This window comes from Lates calcarifer, linkage group LG1 (genome assembly GCF_001640805.2).
Source record: "Lates calcarifer isolate ASB-BC8 linkage group LG1, TLL_Latcal_v3, whole genome shotgun sequence".
NCBI lineage: Eukaryota > Metazoa > Chordata > Actinopteri > Centropomidae > Lates > Lates calcarifer.
In genome coordinates, this window is record NC_066833.1 from 20,902,369 (window position 1) to 20,922,183 (window position 19,815).

The following is a 19,815-nucleotide window of genomic DNA, read 5'->3' on the forward strand; positions in this document are numbered from 1 at the left end:
AATTAGCATTGTCTAATCTGGTGAATTGCTCGTTTCCTCTGAGCTGGGAAGAAAGTGTGCTGTTAAAATGCAGAAAACAGAGACCTACCCCCAGTACTTTTCCTTCTCCCCAGAGAGAAAGTTACAGACACATCTTGTGTGACTGTCTGTGCTATGCTTGTAGCATGAGTGCCCATTCTAAATCCTCAAACTGATACAAATCAGGAGCTGGTTTCCTGCACTGTTTAGCACAAAATAATTAATGGGATGCATTAATGTTTGCATCTTTTTTTGCAAATAAATAACTAATTTCAACTGATGGTCAGATAGAAACAAGACTGCAGTCATAATATCTACCGTGTTCATTATTCTAGTTTAGCATGTTGGCGTGCTAATATATTAACATGAAGTACAGCCTGATGGGAGGGATATTTTTGCAGGTATTGTGTCATAAACCAAAGTACTGGACAAGTTTTAATTCTGACCTGATGATGTTACTGGACTAAAAGTTAATGAGTCACCAAAGCTATTACAAATCATTCTAAGGGAACATGAAATTTCACGGCAAACCATCCAGTAGTTGCTGAGACATTTCATTCAAAACTACAAATGTTGACATCACTGTAGAGCGAATCACCAAAGTCATTAGGATATATCACCTGGGAACCATGAATGTGTGTACAAAATTTCACGACAATCCATTTAACAGTTGCTGAGACAGAAAAAAAATATGATGCACATTAAGCTCTGGTAACCATGTTTTCAATAGGGGCAATGATTAATTAATTAATTAACTGAAAAAGGACAGTAGATTAATCAGTTATGAAAGTAATTGTTACTTTCAGCTCTATTCACATCCTCTCCTTGACTCTGACTGGGCATTTGACCTACTTCCAGTTGATTTAAAGGGACACTCCGGTTCAGTGCGTCACAGGTCTCAGCTTTTCCAGCAGGAATGTGTTCATCTGCAGCCACTGATGCTTGGGGGGCTGTTTTCACATATTATATGCTGCGGTTGGAGTTTTATGGATCAGTTATGGCTAGTATGTATCACGCCGTGTGTGTGTGAGTGTTGTTAATTTCTGTAGTTGCTGATGAGCTGGTTGGATGGAAAGCACTTAAAGGAAGGTTGCTTATAAATCAGATATATTCAAGACTTGGTTGTTAACATAATGTGAGTGTCAGGTTCTTTCTAGCTAGAGGTCAAGGGTTCGTTCCGCCACAGTAGGTGAGCCGTGCTGTTCATCCCTAAAGGCAGAGCAGGTGTACAGCCAGATGGATCGAGCAGGTCATTATTAGCCTCCAAATAGGCAGCTATGGTCAGAGAGACACATGTAGCTAGAGCCAGAGAGAGCGCTGCAGTAATAAAGCATTCTCAGTTTATTTCATTGTATTTTTGCAAGGTTAGTCACAATGTATTTGATTTTGCTACCTGTAATGTTCTGCTTCAGATTCTCATCTACTGTGTGTTTCTATTTGTTTTTGTCACCTTTGTCAGTAGAAACAAAGTTTTTTTGTCATGGCGAACACATCAGATTTTTAAGTATCTGTCTGTCAGTTGGACAGTTGGACAGTCCACCACTTTGATCCAGACTGAAATATTTCAACAGCTGTCAGATTAATTGGCACAGACCTATGTACAGACATTCCATGGTTCTTAGAGGATGAACCCTAGTGACTTTGGTGAGCCCCTGACTTTTCCTTTCTACAGTAGCATGACCATGAGGTTGACCAGTTAAGTGAAATGTCTTGGCATCTTTTTGATTGCAATGAAACTTGCTTCACACATTTATGTTTCCTGTATAGAATAGTGATTCCTTAACTTTTCTTACCTCATTGCAGTCGAGAAAAACTCAATGTGTTCAGTGTCTTGTTTTATGAACAAATACCTGCAAAACTGCACTCCCATTGGACTAAGTTGGACTTTGTGTTCTTCCTCTAACTAGCAAATGTTAGCATGCTAACAAACTACCAAGGTGGTGAACATGGTGATCATTACACCTCCTAAACATTGTCATTGTGAGCTCAAAGTTCTAATGCACAGGCTTGCAGAGCCACCAGCTTGACTGTAGACGCTTGCTGTTTTATGTATTTGAAGGTCTGTGGATAACATTGGCTTCAGTCTTAAGTAACAATGTTTATGCTATGATAAGTTGTGGGGAAGAGAGTACAGGCAAGTCATTTGAGCCTTTGCGTGCATGTGTATATGTTTGTGGTCTGCACATGCAGGTACACGTTAGTGTCAGGTCAGTGTGGGTGCAAACAGTGAGGGGCTATAGATGAGGTAGCAAGCAGGAGGTGGGAGATACCAAAAAGGATGGATCAGACCTATTTAACAGAGGAACTGAAAAAGAGAGGGGGCAGACGGGGAGATAGACGGGAGGGGGTAAGGGTGAATGTCACTGAATAGGAAGCTGATGTTTTGTGTCTGGTCCACTGCAGTCTCATCAGTATGTGTAAGAGTGCAGCTCCTCTCTCAGCTCTGCTCTAAGCCTATAAACGGCAAAACTGCCTTTTTCTTGCCAGCTTTAACCACACAGCACAGCCAAACACACACACACACACAGACACATAAACATGAGCATAAACTTCTAAGCCTGCCAGAAAGCAACTTACTTTTCTCTCCCATTAAAGGTAACCCTCTATGTTTGCTCCACCGCCTCAGTGAGCGACCATAGCTGTCTATATACACAATCTTTTTCTTTTAAATTCTGCTGCTCATTTGTTTCTGTGCAGCATTTATGCTTTTTGCATCACAGGGAATGAATGGAAGGAGGACTCTGGGGGGGACAAAAAGAAGGAAAGAAAAGACAGATTAGTTAAGGAGTGGAGGAATATAATTAGCCTGAGCAGCAGAAGGGGATTTGTGCTCCACCGGCTGCCCTCTGCTCCTGCTCCCCTCCACCCTCCTCCCTTGGAAACCTATGCTGCTCCGAGCTGTCAATAGTTGCACTAGCGACGGGGTATGTGTGTACATCACAGTGTGAGTGTGTGTGTGTTTGTGCAGAGCAGAGCTGGGCCTATTCTAACCTCCAGTGTGAACAGTGTTTATTTCAGAGGTTGTGCAGACAGTGACTCAGCCCTTTTTGGTTTTGCCAGTTTTGCACTGTGCTATTTCCTCGATTCCCCAATGTGGCTCTGCAGAGGACGCTGGGTTTGTCTTATATGTAGCCAGTGCAGACAACTCTTCACTGGATGCGTGTGAGAGCATGTCAGCTTGATTCTGAGTGACCTGGCACATTACAACAGAAAAGGATCCTTCCCATGCCTGCATTTGGGGGCTGCGTTTTGGAGTCTATCAGAGTGTGCAGCGGCGCTTTGCAGGTGCATTGAGGGATCTATCTGGATGACAGAGTTTGTTTGAGTGTGTGAGACCAGCACCCAGCTCTCATGTCTCTGCATGAGTTTCTGCGCGAGGGCGGTGAGGCGTCGTACCGGTTCATGAACCGGCTCAGTCATCTGATCCAGAACTTGGACATCTCTGGACTGGGCACTCCATTCCCTTTCAGCACTGCCAGCCGCAAGAACTCCTGGAGAGACTGGGATGGTAAGTCTGACTGAGGAAGGGAGACTGTATCCGGTATGTGAGTGTGTATGAATGCAGTTTTTGCAACTTTCCGACTTTGGAAAGTTGCATCTGAGATCACATTTCTATGTGTCTGAGCATTCATCTCTATGTGTGTGTTTATGTTTGTAATATATTCCTGACCAAAGCTCTGGCCAGAGTTCTGTAGGGCATCATGCCCAGAGCCTCACACACTGTTTCCTGTGGGCTTCCCTTTCTCCCCACTGGGCTGTTTCTGTGTCTTTCTTTGTGTTTGTGTCTGTCTGTCTGCGTGCGTGTGAGTGCGTGACCGCGCAGCTTAAACAGCAGCTTCAGTTTCCAACATACAGATCTCGACAGCTGCCCTGACATTTTTCCGTAGCGGTAACAGATTCTTCAGCAAATACAGAAATTGCTGCACACAGCAACTTACCAGCAGACAAGCTGGTGCAAAGGAATGGGAACTGCTGATTAAAGCTGCTGAGTTTTCAAGCCGGTGTCCTGTGAGCCTCATTTTTGCCACTTGGAGACCTTGGTTTTGCCACTGCATAGAAAAGGACTCTCCCTGTGCCTTTCTGACACAAGCATGGTGAGGAAAGCCAAAAGGAGAGCTTCTCAGTGGGATAGTGGGATGCCCATGGTCCCGCTGAAGCAACGTGAGTCAGGAGACGTATGCATGGTGTTTTTGTGTGTCTCTGTATAAGTAGGCTACTTGTGTATTTTTTTCAATATCTAGGACAAGCTGACTTTGTGCCTGTATGTGCATTTGTGCTTGTGTAATCTATTACACAAAGCCTGCCAACATAATGCACAGTATGAGATAACCTTGCACGTTCAATTAAATGTCCATGGCTTTTATTCCAAAGGCATTCTTGTTTGTGTGGGACAGCTTTATCCCTCAGAGGTCATACTTGGATATTTATATTCATTCAGTTCCAGGATATTTGTCCTTGCATGGTCCAAGCTATTTATATGCCTGGCACTTATAGATTGAGTGCATGCATACATCTGTATGTGTGCTTGTATGCATATGGGCATGTTGTCCTTGTCTGATGTGTCATTTCAGGGAAAAGTTTCCTTTCCTGCCAGCTCTGTTAAAGTCATTAGCCATAAGGAGAACTCATACAAGAGAGGAATCATGTTGTTCATTCTTCATTTGTTTGGTTTTTACAGACTGAGGCTGTTGAACATTGATACTGTACAAAAATCTGTGATCATAGGGACCCTTTTTAAAAAATGTGTCAATTCTTTTCAGAATAGGTTTTTTTATTAATCTGCAACTGATTCCACCTACCTATTGATTCTTAAAATGATCTCTACTTCACAACAAGTGAAAAGGATCTAACTTAGTTATTTCCAAAGAAAATCAACTTGATTCTTTTTTTCTAATCAAGTGAAACTGTATGAAGTAGATTCTTGATGCCATTGCACCAGTTTGTGGAAATGAATCAGGAACAAGTGTGTCATGTTGGTACATTTAGACTGTTAGACTACTGTATAGGCAAAACCTACCCCTATCACTTCTGTCCACTGAGGTTTCTTGTATCTTGTGTCTGTCTGCCTGGGAAGATGAATCCCTCCTCTCTTCCCCATCCTCCTAAAGTTTGTGTATGTGTATTTCCTCACTGACACGAGAATATAAACATAGAGAGTGCTGTATGTTCAACAGATAGCAAAGTAACAAACTTGTGATTTGGGCTCTTTATGTACAGTCTGTGGATTTGGGAGCATAGCCAACAAAAACTGGTTTGACTTAAAAAGGTAAAAGAAACACATTTGGCAGCATTGGCAGTCAGGAAGTCAGTGAGGATCACATAGTTGTTGCTGTGTCAGTGGAGTGACAGTAAAGCATACAAACTGGATAAAGATGAAATGAAATTAAAAAGTCTATGTCTTGTAGTAAATAATGTATGATCTGGTAACAGAATTGTCTGCTGACCAGTCTGAGGATGCATGTGATACTCCTTTCCTTTAGCACGTCTCACAGACTGTGAGTTGATCTGTTGGTCTCTCTTGTACACTTTAAGTTGTGTAGTTCTTTAACCTGATGGATTTAGTTTTTATCCCTCAAGGTTTATTACACTGATAACCTCTAGCATGACCCTGGTCATAGAGCAAACACTTGTGTTAAATGCTGTACCCTACCCACCCACACACATACACACACACACAACCCCAACACATACTTAGACAGATGCAAGCTTTCCTACCCGTGTGCACACACACTCAACACAAACATCTCTTGCTCAGATCTCTTCGCACCACCGGACTTCTTTTAGTAGATAAAGACTGAATTAGGACACAGAGTGGTGTCTATTAGCTCCTTTTGACTGAAATATATCTTTTACTCAACTCATTGAAATGGAATCTAAATTGCCACATTCTGTTAAGAAACAGTGTCTGTCTTTGAGAGGTCTCATTAGAATTAAGTCTTTCAGCAAGTTTGTAAGAATGGGGTCTTTTGATTGGAATAAACAAGAATAGAGGCTTTGAATAGATACAGTCTGTGAATGGTTAAATGGGGATGCAGGCAGTGTTTGAATGGGCTGGTCAGAATGGAGGCTTTGTACTTTTGGTCTACATATCCTGAGATAAGGCAGACGAGGAGCCTGGGCTTTGTTGCTCTAGGTAAATGAGCACTGGGAGCTGCAGTACCTGCCTTATCACTGTGACGCATACTGTAGCATAACATAACTTAGCATTTCAGTTTAGGACGCTCTGAATCCATTTTTAGAGGACCCAGGCTCAGTTATACATTAGCAGGTTGGAGGCATTGCTTTTGAGCCAGGGAGGGGTCAGGTAATTGTCCTTTAGGGGAGGAATAAAGGTAGTCAGGCAAACAGGGAGGGTGGGGTTGAGTGCTACACTGTGGCTTTTGTCTACAGGGAGGGTAACCTGAGGTTCCAGTAGGAAGTCCTCGCAGTTACTGAGTGACGTCCTGCAGGCTGTAAAGCACCTGCAGTCTGACAGAGAGCGAGAGGGCAAGCTTGGGAAAGGTGGAGTCAGAATGAGGGGGAGACTGTTACTGTGACAACTTTTGCAAAACTGCATGGAACAAGTGTTGCAGGAGTGGAGTGAGCAAGAGGAAGCCTGGAAGAGCAGGATGGGAGGAGAGGAGATGGCAGATTCAGGCTTCTTGATGGAAGAGGGGGTTGAGTTAGACTCAGGGTTTTGCATGGAAGCAGATTCAGAGCTGAGTCTAGCAGGGCAGGTGAGTGTAGGTTCTGACGAATGCCCAGACATAGGGGAGTTGGACTGGTTTGTGATTACAGGGCACGTAGATTCTCTGTCTAATAGTAAGGACCAAATTGAGGGAAGCACAGGAGAAGATGGAGGGAGTCAAACGCACGAGGAAGGTGAGATGGAAGCTGACTCAGAGTCAAAAAAAAGTAAAAAATGGTGGGATAGATGAGGAAACTGAAAGGAGTCAAACAGGAAGGAGACAGAGGGAGAAGCTGATGTGCATTTGTGGCCAGCAGAGAAGAGTGGAGGTCATGTACGGATCTCTCTGGAGGAGGCAGAAAGATACTACAGATTTTCTTGTTGCTGCCACTGGCTGTGTGGTAGGTGTCAGATGTTTTATTATAATTTTCTCTTATCCTATTTTTTTTAAATGATGTATCACACGATGATTGTTACCTTGTCTTTGTGTCACGACACTATATTTACCCATTTTTGTTTTTTTATCCATGTTTTATATTAACCGCAGTTTGGTCCTGTTATCTTAACACCACATCTTCCGCCTGTCCCCCTCTGACTGAGTTCACCTGCCCGTCTGCCTTAGCTCTCTTCGAGTGCTGGGACTGGAAACATGCTGCATTTGCTTATTGTTTTTTTTAAGTGGTTTAGATCTAGAGTCCATTTGAGGGAACGGTTTCTGCAATATGTATTTTCCTCCCTTTAGAAGAAGAGAGATCACAGAGGAATCAGATGCTCTGTGTCCTGTGTGTTTTGTGTATGTATGTGGGATTAGCATAACATTGTGATAATAATCAACAGTGATGTGTTATCATGCTCTATTAAGACAGAACCATGGGTGAATGTATCATTGCTCTTGAATAGGTGTTAATGAGCTGAGGTACAGAGAAGACTTGAACAGTTTGTTTTCAGGCTGTTTTATCCATTTTTCTTTCATTTCATAGGTGATATTTCTTTCTGTATAACTTCTTTAATTGTTTGTTAGATCAGCGCAATTGTTTACCATCATCATGGACATTACCTTTTAACCCATTTGAACCCGCTGACCCCTCGGCTTCCCTCATGATATTATACAGACTTTAGTGCTTTGCTTTATCTCTGTTACTCCTCCTTCTCCATAACCATGCCTGTAAGCCCCTTATTTCCACTTGTTGCCCTCCCCCACTTCTCTGCTCCTGAACCCCCACTTCTCTCCCAACTATGACCTGTTCACATTCAGAGTTTAATACATTTTTAGAATAATTTTAACATTTCTTATATGAGGGCAGGAAGGACTGGGAAGAAAAAAAGCGGCTCTGGCCGAGGGAGTTATTTCTTAAACATTAATTAACAGTCTATAATAACCAGCTTGCGCCATAGTTGATATGTTTTTCTAGTGTGTTTTTGTTCTCTCTGGCCCAGTGAACCTGGATTTCAGGCTTCTGCTCTAGTCCTGTTTAATCTGCCTCGGTAGTGGCAAGCAGTCCAGGTGTGTGACTGTGACCCACTAACGTTTGACTCGTCACCCACAAACGTGAGCGTGAGTGGACACTAATCCCCATCGTTAAGCCTTTTAAAGAACATTAGCGTCTCAACCAGCAGGTGGTGTGTATGTGAGTTTGCGTTTGTAGGGAATGTTGGAATGATTTTATGTTCAGGGTGTGTTTTATTTTTTTCATCAGTAGAATTGCCTTGTTTGCAAAGAGCAGAAAAAAGCATTGTAATTATGTTTATATAGCGGAACAAAAATTAAATTTGTAATTTTATTAAATGAAAACAGCAATTATGTTGTTATCTTGTAATTATCTATCAGACAAATCTGATCTCCAAAAGTAATGTAAGCCCTTAACGCCAGTGAAACTCAGAATTCTTGTTTTCCTGTTGGGAGGAAGTGACCTGTGTGTCAATATACACGGACTGAGTTTCATTTAGACCACTCAGACAATTAGACATTGGTTTCTTACCTATACTTTCCTGAACTCTCATTAGATCATTGTGACGTCACTGATACTCATTGATGACTGAACATATAAGGAACAGAGATGGGAAAAGACACTTGAGTGGTTTCACTGTCTGTCCTTTTGTTATAAGTACAGTAGTACCTGATACTGGCTCATCCTCTCCCTTAAAGATGGCCGGAGGGTCTCTCCAGGATTGTTTGATACTGTGTGAATGTGGAAGTGGAGTGGAAGTTTGGAAGGAAGTCCCCAAAGTAATGGGTAGAGAGGTGGGGGGAAGGTTAAGAAACTATAGAGGAAATTTAGTGGACATTATTTTGTAATATAGAACAAAAGGTGACTCTAAGAAGTGACTGAAACTCAAATCTGACATCTCTCAGGAGGGGATTTTTCAGTAACAGAATAGTCTCTTACTGGAAACAAAGTAGGAGCTCTTGCTGACCTGGGTAGGGGGTTGGTTTTGATTTGATATGTGTGGGAGTTGCTGGGGGCAAGGTGTGGCTGGCTGAGTGAGGCAGGGTCATAAAAGTGGAAACTGATGGAGGTTTCTGTGTGAACCTTGAGTCCGTAAGGAGCATGTCAGCACCTGTGGTCGCTCTGCAGATGACTAGACATTTTGCAGCTTTGTGTCCAAACACCTGAGGCAGTGAGTGGCCGACATCACAGATATGGTCATTTATCTAGTCTCATTCCCACTTGCCTAGCTTCTGTTAGGAAGCCATTTTGGTGTGCACACCCTTGCTTGAGGTTAATTTCAAAAGAAAAGAAGAAAAGGAAGCTGTGTCTCAAGTAACATCAGTAGATATATGTCAGTCACTTGTCCCTAATCAATATCTGTCATCAATAATTACAGATGTTATTGGAAACAGCATCCAGTCAATAGAGGAGATGGCAGATACTGAGTACCTCGTTCCCTGAAGGTCTGGTAAGAATAGCAGGGACAAAACTGATTCAGCTCCAAGGGCAGATCATTTTTCTGAAGACAGAAAACTATAACAAAAACTGGCAGAGTCCATGAGAGCGTACACAATCAATAATGTTTGTCCAGCAACAGATAGGCTTTTAATTTATAATAGATGAGCTAGTGTAGCCGTTGCTGTATCATAAACAGAAGCCTTTCCAGTGGTGGAGGAGAGGAAACAGATTGAACAGATTGCTGTAACTGATGAGTGTGATCGAATGGCACCTTCAGTCACACTGGGTTAACAAGATGTTAATTCCAGGTTTTGGACTGCTCACTAGATTATCTGTCTGTGTATAATATGTACAATTTACAAAACACTATTCATGTGCATATGAACTGTGTGTTTGTATAATCCTGAACATGGTAGATTAGTTTAAATTATGTATCACTCTCATAGGTTTTCGGCTGTTGTAAGGTATAAAACCACCTGCTTCAGTAAACAGAAATCCTAAGACACCTAATGTAATTGAGGGATGTTCCTGTCTTTTAATTGCTAGGAGGTATAACAACAGACCACTTTGCCCCACGTGTTTTCTAACCAAGGTTTCATCTTGAATTTGTCCAGAGACCTGCAGTGTAGTTGCAGAAGATCAGCAAAACTGCAGCAGTTTAATGCATAAAACCACCAGATCCACACCACCAGTTTCAGATGTCCATATTGGGTGGGTGGGTGGTTATTTGACAACACAGGCCACAAATGTTTCTTAGATGTTTGATATCAGAGCATTGACAGAGCAACAAGGAGATGTTTCCAAAGTATTCCTGCTTGCAGCTGCTATGTCTTGTACTACAGCACCGAGCATTTGTAGTAGTTTGTTCAGGACCGACGCACTCCCAATTGTTGATGACATCTATCTCTTCTCCCATTTGCCAAATGGATGTAATGTAATGCAGTTATACTACTGACTTGAGGAAAATGCAAAGGTGTTGAAATTTTAATGGGACAACAGTGATGCAAAATACAAGAGATTTGCATTGAACAGTTGTTGATGAGCTTAAGCATGTCCCCTGATTAGGTAAAACCTTTGATTGATGTTGTTTTGACACAACAGGCATGGGACCAGCTGGTCTCTGGGGAAAAGGTTTAAAGAAGCCTAACCAAGAAGACACACTTGAATGAGTCCTGTGTGTGTGTGTGAGAGAGAGAGAGTGAGAGAGACAGCAAACAATGAATGTCAGTGTAGTAATACCTTAAGGCCAAGTCACCTGATAGGTCTCATAGCCAAACAAAGAGTAACAGTAAGCCTTTTTGGTTTGTTTAAACTGCACTCTGAGGAGGACTCAAAGTGAAAGGGATGTTTCTGTTAAGAGGCAGAGACAGTCATTTTAGTGTACAGGAAAAAGACGGGAGCGACACACATTACATTGAGGGATATAATGTGATATTCTGTGACTGCAGTGATTATGAAGCCAGGCTAGGTGGATGTGTCTTTGCCTGGGTCTGAGCCTGGTGTCATCATTTTGCCATGTATCACAGGACAGGTACAGTGCCATATGGGGAAAGCACTTGGGATAGACTGTGTATTCATCTGTGTGTTGGCAGTATAGATTTCATTCTTGTTTCTTTGATACTGTATGTGTGTGTGTGTGTGTGTGTGTGTGTGTTTGTTGTCTGAGAATTTCTGTAAGTTTACCACACTAGTACAAACTCAATATTCAGACAAAACAAAGGAAGGAAGACACTGTACTTGTTACCTTTTACACTGCATTATAAACAAAAGTCCACTGAATTTCCGTATTATTCAGCATTAGGGCAAGAGAAATGTCTATGTAAATAAGGGGGCTGTTTCTAGTGGTAGTATATAAATAAAAGGGAAAGATTTGTAAATGCTTGCCTTAAACTTATATATAAGCATAGTATATATTTTTTTTATTAATAATGAGCTTTACGAATAATAAAGAACCATTTTTGATCCAGAAAGATATGAACTATATAGAAGAACCTTTTGATTGTGGCAATGGCATGATGACTCAGTGTAGACTGCCTCAGGAAAATAAAGCAAACAAAGTCAGACTAAGATGAAAAGTCAATATTGCTCTCACTGTTACTTCCTTTAACTTACCTCTCTATGTTTGTACTGTGACCACATTTATAGGATGATGTCAGGGACCGTGAGAAGCTCCCTTCCCATAATTTCCTTACTTTTCTGGTCCTTCGAGGCTTTCACACAATTTTCATTTCAAATTCAGAAGACTTTAGGCTCTCCAGCCCAGGGGAATTTGGTGAGCAAGAAGTTCTTCTATACAGAAAATGGAAAAGTAATGATGAACTGAAGAGGCTTTTTTTTGTAACCGAACTGTATTTGCTCTGATTTGAGATGTGGTCTCTCAGCTTTCATGACATAGATGCCTACAGAGCCCCATTCAGCTGGAGCTAGTTAGAAAATATGCAGGTATCTTTACATGTGGCCTGTAACTGAGGAATCTGTATTCAGGTTTTTATGTTTACTGGTGCTGTTGAACTGCCCTGATAAAAGGCCTCTTAACATCCTTGTCAAAATGCCCCAAAGAGAATGAGTTTACCTTCCTCACAGAGGTGTTTGACCGCAGTGAACCGGCTTATTTTGATTTCCCTCAGGCATCTCAGTATGACAGCTACATTTATCATTGTTGAAAGGCAGCAGTTTAGCTCAGGGAGACACGAAGCTGGTTGATGAAACATCACAAACCCCAAAAACCTGGCTTTGCTCAAGGATATAAGAACGATGGGGCCACTTGTGTGTTTGTTTATGTTGGGAGAGTGGCATCAATCCAATTGAATAAATATGAGTGGTGTGAATTGTTTTCTTTATATGAGAGGATAAATGACTTACATACATATAGATTTTCACATTGATACACTATACATTGAATCATAAATTGTATTCTCCAAGTAAAATGTAATATAATTGGATGTGTACACTTATGTGAACATGAAGAATGTGAAAGAGACAAAAAGCAAAGAGTGAAGCAGTGGCATCATAATCCAGTAACAAAGAACTGTACGTTGCCAATTCTCCCATATTGATCTGTTTTGTCCTTTGCGGCGTAGCTCTCAGTTTCAAGTTGAACTGTGGCCAGTTTTCATTCAAAAGTTTCTTGAATACAAATCAATGCTTGCACTGTATATTGCAGGGAGACTGTTAATGTTTAATGCATAGTATTCATGAGGCCTAGCAGCTGTCAAGCACAGATGTTTCTCAGTGTAACGTACATCTTTTCCACATTCACTTCCTAGGAGTAAATATCTTCATTTGTGCTTTGTCTTACAAGTTAGACCACAATGGAAAAGCACTGTAATTGCCTGCTTTCCTGATGCATTACTACAAAAAATTCCTACATGTAATGATATTGTAATGACATACAAAGGTCTACAGTCTGGTAGCTGACCTAAAAGCTGGACTACTAATGCCCCCCTTACTCTCCTTGCCCTATGAGTGTCTGCTGCCCAGTCACCAGTTTGAGCCCCGGTATAACCAGAATCTCCATTTCCTACTGGGGGAATGAATCTTAAATCTGATTATTTTAATCCTTGTGGTGGGAGTCCACTGGGGTTCTAAGAGCTGTGATCACCACTAACTTTTATGTACTGGAAATGCTGCTGCCGTTGTTATAGTTCTTTGTATATGTTATATTTTATTTGTATGGAAATGGACCATTTCCTGAAGAAGTTGATTACGGGTGAAAATGCTAATTATTATGGCATAATATAAACACAGCAATATAACAAGCTTGATAATTAAACAGACCTGAGAAGTTGTCCTCAGGCTTCACACCATGCTGTTCACCTTCAGCTCTGATGTGTCATTAATCCTGGCATTTCTTTCTGTTTTCCAGATGAGATCATGCAGCTGGACAGCAGTCCTCTCCACGCTGCTGACATCACCCCTGACCTCAAGAAGCAGTTCGCCTTCCTCTCAGGTGACACTTTGATGTCTTTCTCTGTTTCAGTGTATTGGGATGTGCGTTTCTATTCTCTCTTGATTGCCATTTTTTGCCTCAAGTCACCTGCTGTCTGTCAGTTTATGTCTTCATTAACCCCTAGCAATTATCATCTCTCTCATCTCTGCCCTCTGAGGAATCATTTATACATTAACTATTCCACTTGATATTTGCATAGTTCATGTTAACTGTTTTCTCCTGGCAGTCTTGATTTGCCATTCAAATGTCACCTCCCCTCTTTTCCTCTTCACTGGTTGACAGGTTTTGCTCCAGATACCTACTGTTTTGTTACCTGATAGACATTCACTTTCTGCCTCTAAATCTTCAGGTCATGATAATTGTCATGTTTATGTCCCCACCAGTGTCTTTTTACAATATTAGAGCCCATTACAGAGTCTGTTACAGATGCTAAATTTTTGAAACATCTATTATTATATCCATTCCTACAGTACTGTAAAAAAAAAAAAAAAAGCTGTCGTCTGTGTGTGTGTGTGTCAGAGGTGACCTTGTGGCTGCAGCAGAGTTGGGAACCATTTTGCGGACAAAGATCTAAGCAGACGTTGAAACCATGACCATGCACTTGCTGTTGCTATAGCAATGAGAGAAGAAAAGGCAGACAGATTGATATTCCAGTCACATGCGCTGACAGAGCAGCTGTTCCACACAAGGAGTGAGAGAGAGAGTGTGTGTGTGTGTGTGTGTGTGTGTGTGTGTGAGTGTGTGTAAGTGGTGAGATTGGCTCTCACAACATATTACAACATATTTTCTCACTTGCTTTTCAATATAAGCGATGGTGTACCCTGCAGGAGCACATCAGCCGGCGTTGGAGCAGTGTTGTGTATTTCACATAAGAGATTTCTGTATTTTGTGTTTTTCTCTGTGCTCTTCTCAGTGGGAGCGGCTCAGCTGGAGAAAGGTGATGTCACATATTTCTGTGCACCAATCGGGGATTAGCATGAAAAGCTTATTGCATTTATGGGGTCGCTTGCCCATGTTTCTAGGTGACAAATGAAATCTGATAAAATCATACCCCACACAGTCGTGAGGAAGCAGATTAGTTGTATTTTTAATTGTTAAAGAATTGATTACTAAATCTAAATCATACTGTCATTAAGACTCTGTCAGTAACAGTGGTTAGTAAAATTATACAGATATAATGCATAACAACAATAAAAGAAACATATTTCAGTTTTCTAAATACAGTGAGACAGACAACACTTCTAATCTATAGAGCATAAGAGGAAGGTTTGAAGAATTCCATCTTACAATGATCAAGCATCTAAGTAACATTTCTTATTTCTAATTCCTGTAAGTGTATGAGACTAAATAATCTGTTATGATGGATACAATTTCTTTTTTCTGTACAACCTCCACTCATCAGTCTCACAGCTTTAACATCAGTGCCCCCATGTGGCCAGAGTTTCGTCATACTCACTGCTCTCGCCTTTTATTTTTACTGAAATGTATCACAACATATTTTCTTTGTCAGACTGATTGAAAAAGCTCTGCACGGAAACCAAATAAGCTGTGAGAAGTTTAAATGGTTTTGTCTTTTCCTCATGTACTATGTCTTATAATTTGAGTGTTATACCAACATGTAACATCCCCAAGGAGATACACACAAAGAAATCCCCATATATTCATGTGGAAAGTATCAACGTTCCTCTTTCTATTTTTTCTAGGGGGTAGAGGAGATAACGGCAGTCCCATCATTGTGTTCCCAGAATTCCCTGCGTTTGGAGAGATCACCGACAGAGAGTTTCACAACGTTCTGACCTACCTGACTAGTGTGCCCAGGTAAATCCGCTCAGTGGCTGACTGTCACACATACAAACATGCACACAGAAACGCAAATCTGAGATTGCTGCTGATATTCTCACTCCTCGTAACACCTCAGATTTTTCCTCTATCGTATCTCCTGTCCTTCCTTGTTTAACAGCACTATTTTCTTTTTAACACCATCCACCCTCCTGGTGTCACCAGTGACTTGTTTTCTCTCTGACTCTCATGTGATGAAGTTGGAGCATGGCTACAAGTTTGAAGACTGAGGCTTTTCTGTGTGGAGTTTGTACATTATTGGGGTTTTCTTGCAGGTCAAGTTCACTGATGTGGACAAATGAGTGGATGAAGGAGGGAGAGTAAGGAGAGGCAGTATAGACAAAGACTGAGTTTGTGTATTAAATCTGCCAGTAGGTGGCAGTGGATACTTAACCACAGTTTCATCTCATAAAAATGCAGAGGATTTGCTCAGTGGATGGAAAGTCAGTCCATTGCATAGATGTCTGTAAAAGGAGAAGAGGGCTGTGATTCCTGTATTAATAAGATGGGCAAGTCATAATCCAGGGTCTTTATCAGTGTTGTGCAGATTGTCTTTGTACACATGGGTGGACCAAATGAGACAAGGGAGGAGGGGAAAAAGTGTAAGAGCATCCTTTCCTCCAAATATCCCCCAGAAAACAATCTCTTGCCCCTTTTTTCTGTACATTTTAATTTCTTCCTTTTGATACTTCGATCACAATTTAGTCTTTCACTTTCTTGATTTAGTTTTTCATCCTATCTGTCAGGCCCTTCCTCTAATTCATCTTGCCTGGAATGGCAAAGTGTATAAAAATAGAAACTGCAGTGATTCTGACTGTTTGAATCTGAATAATGCATACAGACAGCTGAGCAGAGCTGTGTTTGGTGAGTGTGTGTGTTGTGTGTGTGTGTGTGTGTGTGTGTGTGTGTAAATGTGTGATGAATTCACATGAACACCTGCTCACACAGGCACACATGTCTGTACTAAGGCAAACAGTGCACAGGTTTGTGATGAAGGCCTTTAAATTACATGTCTGTATATTTAAATTATATGTCTGTTTTGTAAGGATCACAAACTGGATTATCAAAATAATCATCAAGGTTTTCCTTTCTATTTAGCATGACCAAGACATGTTTTTATTTCAATCAGGATTTAACTTTTCAATATATTCTTGCATACATTGTTTTACTGTATTACTAAGCTGAAAAGCAGCTAGATGAAAATTTGCATCTATTCGAAGGGTGTAAATTCACCTCCTCTGTGGTCTGTAGAGGTTACCAGATTTGAAGGAGGGTCACTCACAGAAGCTGTTTTTAATACAGAAACAGATGGCTGGGCATACATAGCCCACAACCGGGGGCAAATGTCCCCTGTCTGTGTGTTACGACCTTGAACAGCTGCCGCTAGTTTGAAATGAATACCTTTGGATCAATATTAATTGCAGACATGATTTCTGATATTAATTCTATCATACATACACTTGCATGCATGTTATCATGTTATATAGTAACTGTAAATTTTATTTTTATAAAATGTTGAAGCTTAATTTAGGATACTAATTCATTTATCTCAGGCTTTGCATCCACATAGTAAATAAACTAATAGCTGTGTTGTTGCACAGACTATGCTCTTATCACTATTTGTTTTTATCTCTTTGTGCATGGATCTAGCTTGGTTGACTGGTTTTATGTTAAGATACAGTTAACGCAAAGACATTTGACCAGAATTGTAATGCATTCTTCTCTTGTGGTTATTTTATCTGTGTTTAATCTGATATACCAGTGTCCTTATATTCAAACAGTCACTGTCTTTGCTTTGTTCAGTACTTCAGAAGGAGGGGAGGGGGCAGCAGCATGTGTATTGCTATGTCTGCATATGCATTCATGCAGCAAATTTCCCTCATCACTGCATTGCTATTAGGCAGAGCTTTTTCACAGTTCAACTCACAGCTTCCACACACTTTGACCTGTGCAATCCAATTATTATTAGGATGCTCATGCATGTGCAGCCACAACATCACCAGGCGGTTTATAGTAATATTTAAATTAAGCAGTTTATATGTGAGACAGTGTCTGTTTGCAGTACAATATGACTGAAAACCAGATTTATGAAAACCAAAATCAGAAATTGTTTCTTGAAGTGTATTTTGATATAGTGTAGATACTGGCTGAATAAAATGCTATTTATTTGTTTATTTGTAGGGGACAGTGCACCTTTGTCAACATTTTCAACACCAGAGTAAATGTGGCTTAGATGAGGTTTAGCTCAAATGCTAGTTTGTCCCAACACAACTAAGAAACAGAACAGATAATGTACATTATGAATGAATGTACTATAACATGTATTATTGCAAAAATAAACAGGACAGTTAGCTGACACGCAGTTTGGGTCATTGTGGTTTAGTAGAAGCTACAGAGGGTCATCTCATCGTGTGCCTTTACCTGTGGTGGTGCTGTGATGTTCAACATAAATCGCCCTCTCATCTCAGCAGTCATAAATGTCTTAGAAGCAGAAAAGCTCTCGTCCTTCTCTGCCCCTCCTCCTCCTCCTCCTCCTCTGCAGCTGAGATGTAAAGCAGTTTGTGCTTTGAAAGCCCGAGTGGCTGTGAGAGCCTGTGTGGAAGATGTGATTGTACGCAGAGCAGAGAAGTGGGGATGATGGAGGAAAGGAATAGGAAAAAGAGAGATGAGAAGGGAGGGAAAGTGCAGGAAAAAAGGATGAGGAGAGCTGTTACGAGTGTAAGTGTTACAGTGAGAGAGACTACAAAGTAGAGAGGTAGTTGTGGTGAAACATTCTGTATTTCCCTAAGAAATGAAACCCTCGTGCTCATAGTAGCACTCTACTGATTGGCTAATAGAGCTGCTCATCTGTTTGCAGCTATCTTGTGATTGGCTTGTGTCCCAGCAGCTCCCAGTGTGTCATTGGTTAACTTACAGATGCCGCACAGGGGATGCAGAGGCTGGATGCTGCGATGGTCTAAGGCATTTGGCTCTCCCCCCTTCAAACAACACAGCACGCCGGGATCTACTCTTCTCCTGTGTTTTCATTTTGTCTTTTTTGTTGTTGTTGTTGTTGTAAGGACTACTCTTTTAATCTGCTGCCACATTGTTTGTGCAGCTAAGAGTTGCAGAATGGCAGATAAGATATCAAATACTTGAAGATTACTGGGATATTTCTCCAAGAAAGGTACTGACAGTGCAAAAGTGCTCATGTGTCGCCTATGCTGTAGGTGCATCATGTTTTCAGGTAAGCATAGAGGGGATTCTGCTGGTGAGCTATGCATGTGATTGTCACTGATTGTCGGTGTGTAGTCCTCCTCTCTTCTGGGACCAGGGAGACAGCAAGGGAAGGGGGGCACACGGAGAGAACAGGGGGATAGAGGCTGATGGCCAAGAAATCTGGAGGTGCTTCACAGCATGTCCTTTTATGGACTGCACCAGCTGTCTCAGAAGATAAAGAGCAGCATAACAAAACAGTGAGCTGTGAACAAGCACTTGGCTTCTTCACTGTTATTTTCACGGCTATTTTGCTTTTCTGTCTTAAAAAGTGACTATCAGCTTCTGTTAAACCTCTGGGTTTCTCTGTCTCCATCCAAACTATGCTGCAGTGTGTGATGTTTATATTTTTTCAAAGTTTAGTTAGTTTATATGATCTCATCTTACCATTCACTGTAAATGAAGTTCTGCTCACCCCTGAACTATATCTGTGGGTAAAATAGACCAGTGTGTAATTTGTGTTAAATGTGCCTCATCTCTGTGTGTTCCAGTTTGTCGTCAACAGGCGTGGGTTTCATCCTGGTCATTGATCGCCGGCAAGACAAATGGGCGGCTGTTAAGGGGACCCTGCTTCGTATTGCAGTAAGTTTGTCTTTGTGCCTGCAGACGTGACCATGCAGTTCCTTACTGTACGCACTGTCTGTGTTGCAAAGGTCTTTGTGTCTGTATGGGAAAGAAGCAGCCCTTTAATCAGCTGTTGGGATGAGAGGACCGGGGTTTGAGAGGCACTGGCCTTGCATCATCACCAATGGGGAGGGGAGGTCTGTGGGGAGGCCTCACAGAGAGGTGTCGGAGCATCCTCATCTCTCTTTCACAGCTCCACCGCTAATATCACCACCGCCCTGGGGGGTTGATATGAGCCAAAACCATCCTTGAACTCTCTCCCATCACCATCACAGCCTGCCATGTGTTTCCATAGCTACAGGGAAAAATAAACAGTCATGTGCCAAAAAAAGACAGAAGGAGATGATGATTTTTTCGTTCTCATCTCTACTTACTATTGAACAGAAAACTATTTTTTAAACAAAAAGCCTTAAAATAAATTAGTTTAGATAATGAGTCAGCTGAATTAATGTATACCTGATCCTCTGCCTTCTAATTTGACTCCTTGAGCTGCGTGCTTTTGCAGAAAAGGAAACAGTTCTTTAAACTGCCTTCCTTTTTTTGGCACATAATTAATTTTCTTCTTAATGGTGCAT

The 19,815-nt window shown here is 41.3% G+C and overlaps 1 protein-coding gene across 1 annotated transcript in view; it reads left to right on the forward strand.

Annotated features, from left to right (window-relative positions):
- mcf2lb (mcf.2 cell line derived transforming sequence-like b) overlaps positions 1-19,815 on the forward strand; it is a 40,130-nt gene that overhangs the window by 3,804 nt on the left and 16,511 nt on the right. The window contains 3 exon segments of the mRNA XM_051072164.1: positions 13,439-13,522; positions 15,226-15,340; positions 19,108-19,198. Of these exon segments, the coding sequence (XP_050928121.1) occupies positions 13,439-13,522; positions 15,226-15,340; positions 19,108-19,198 (290 nt within the window).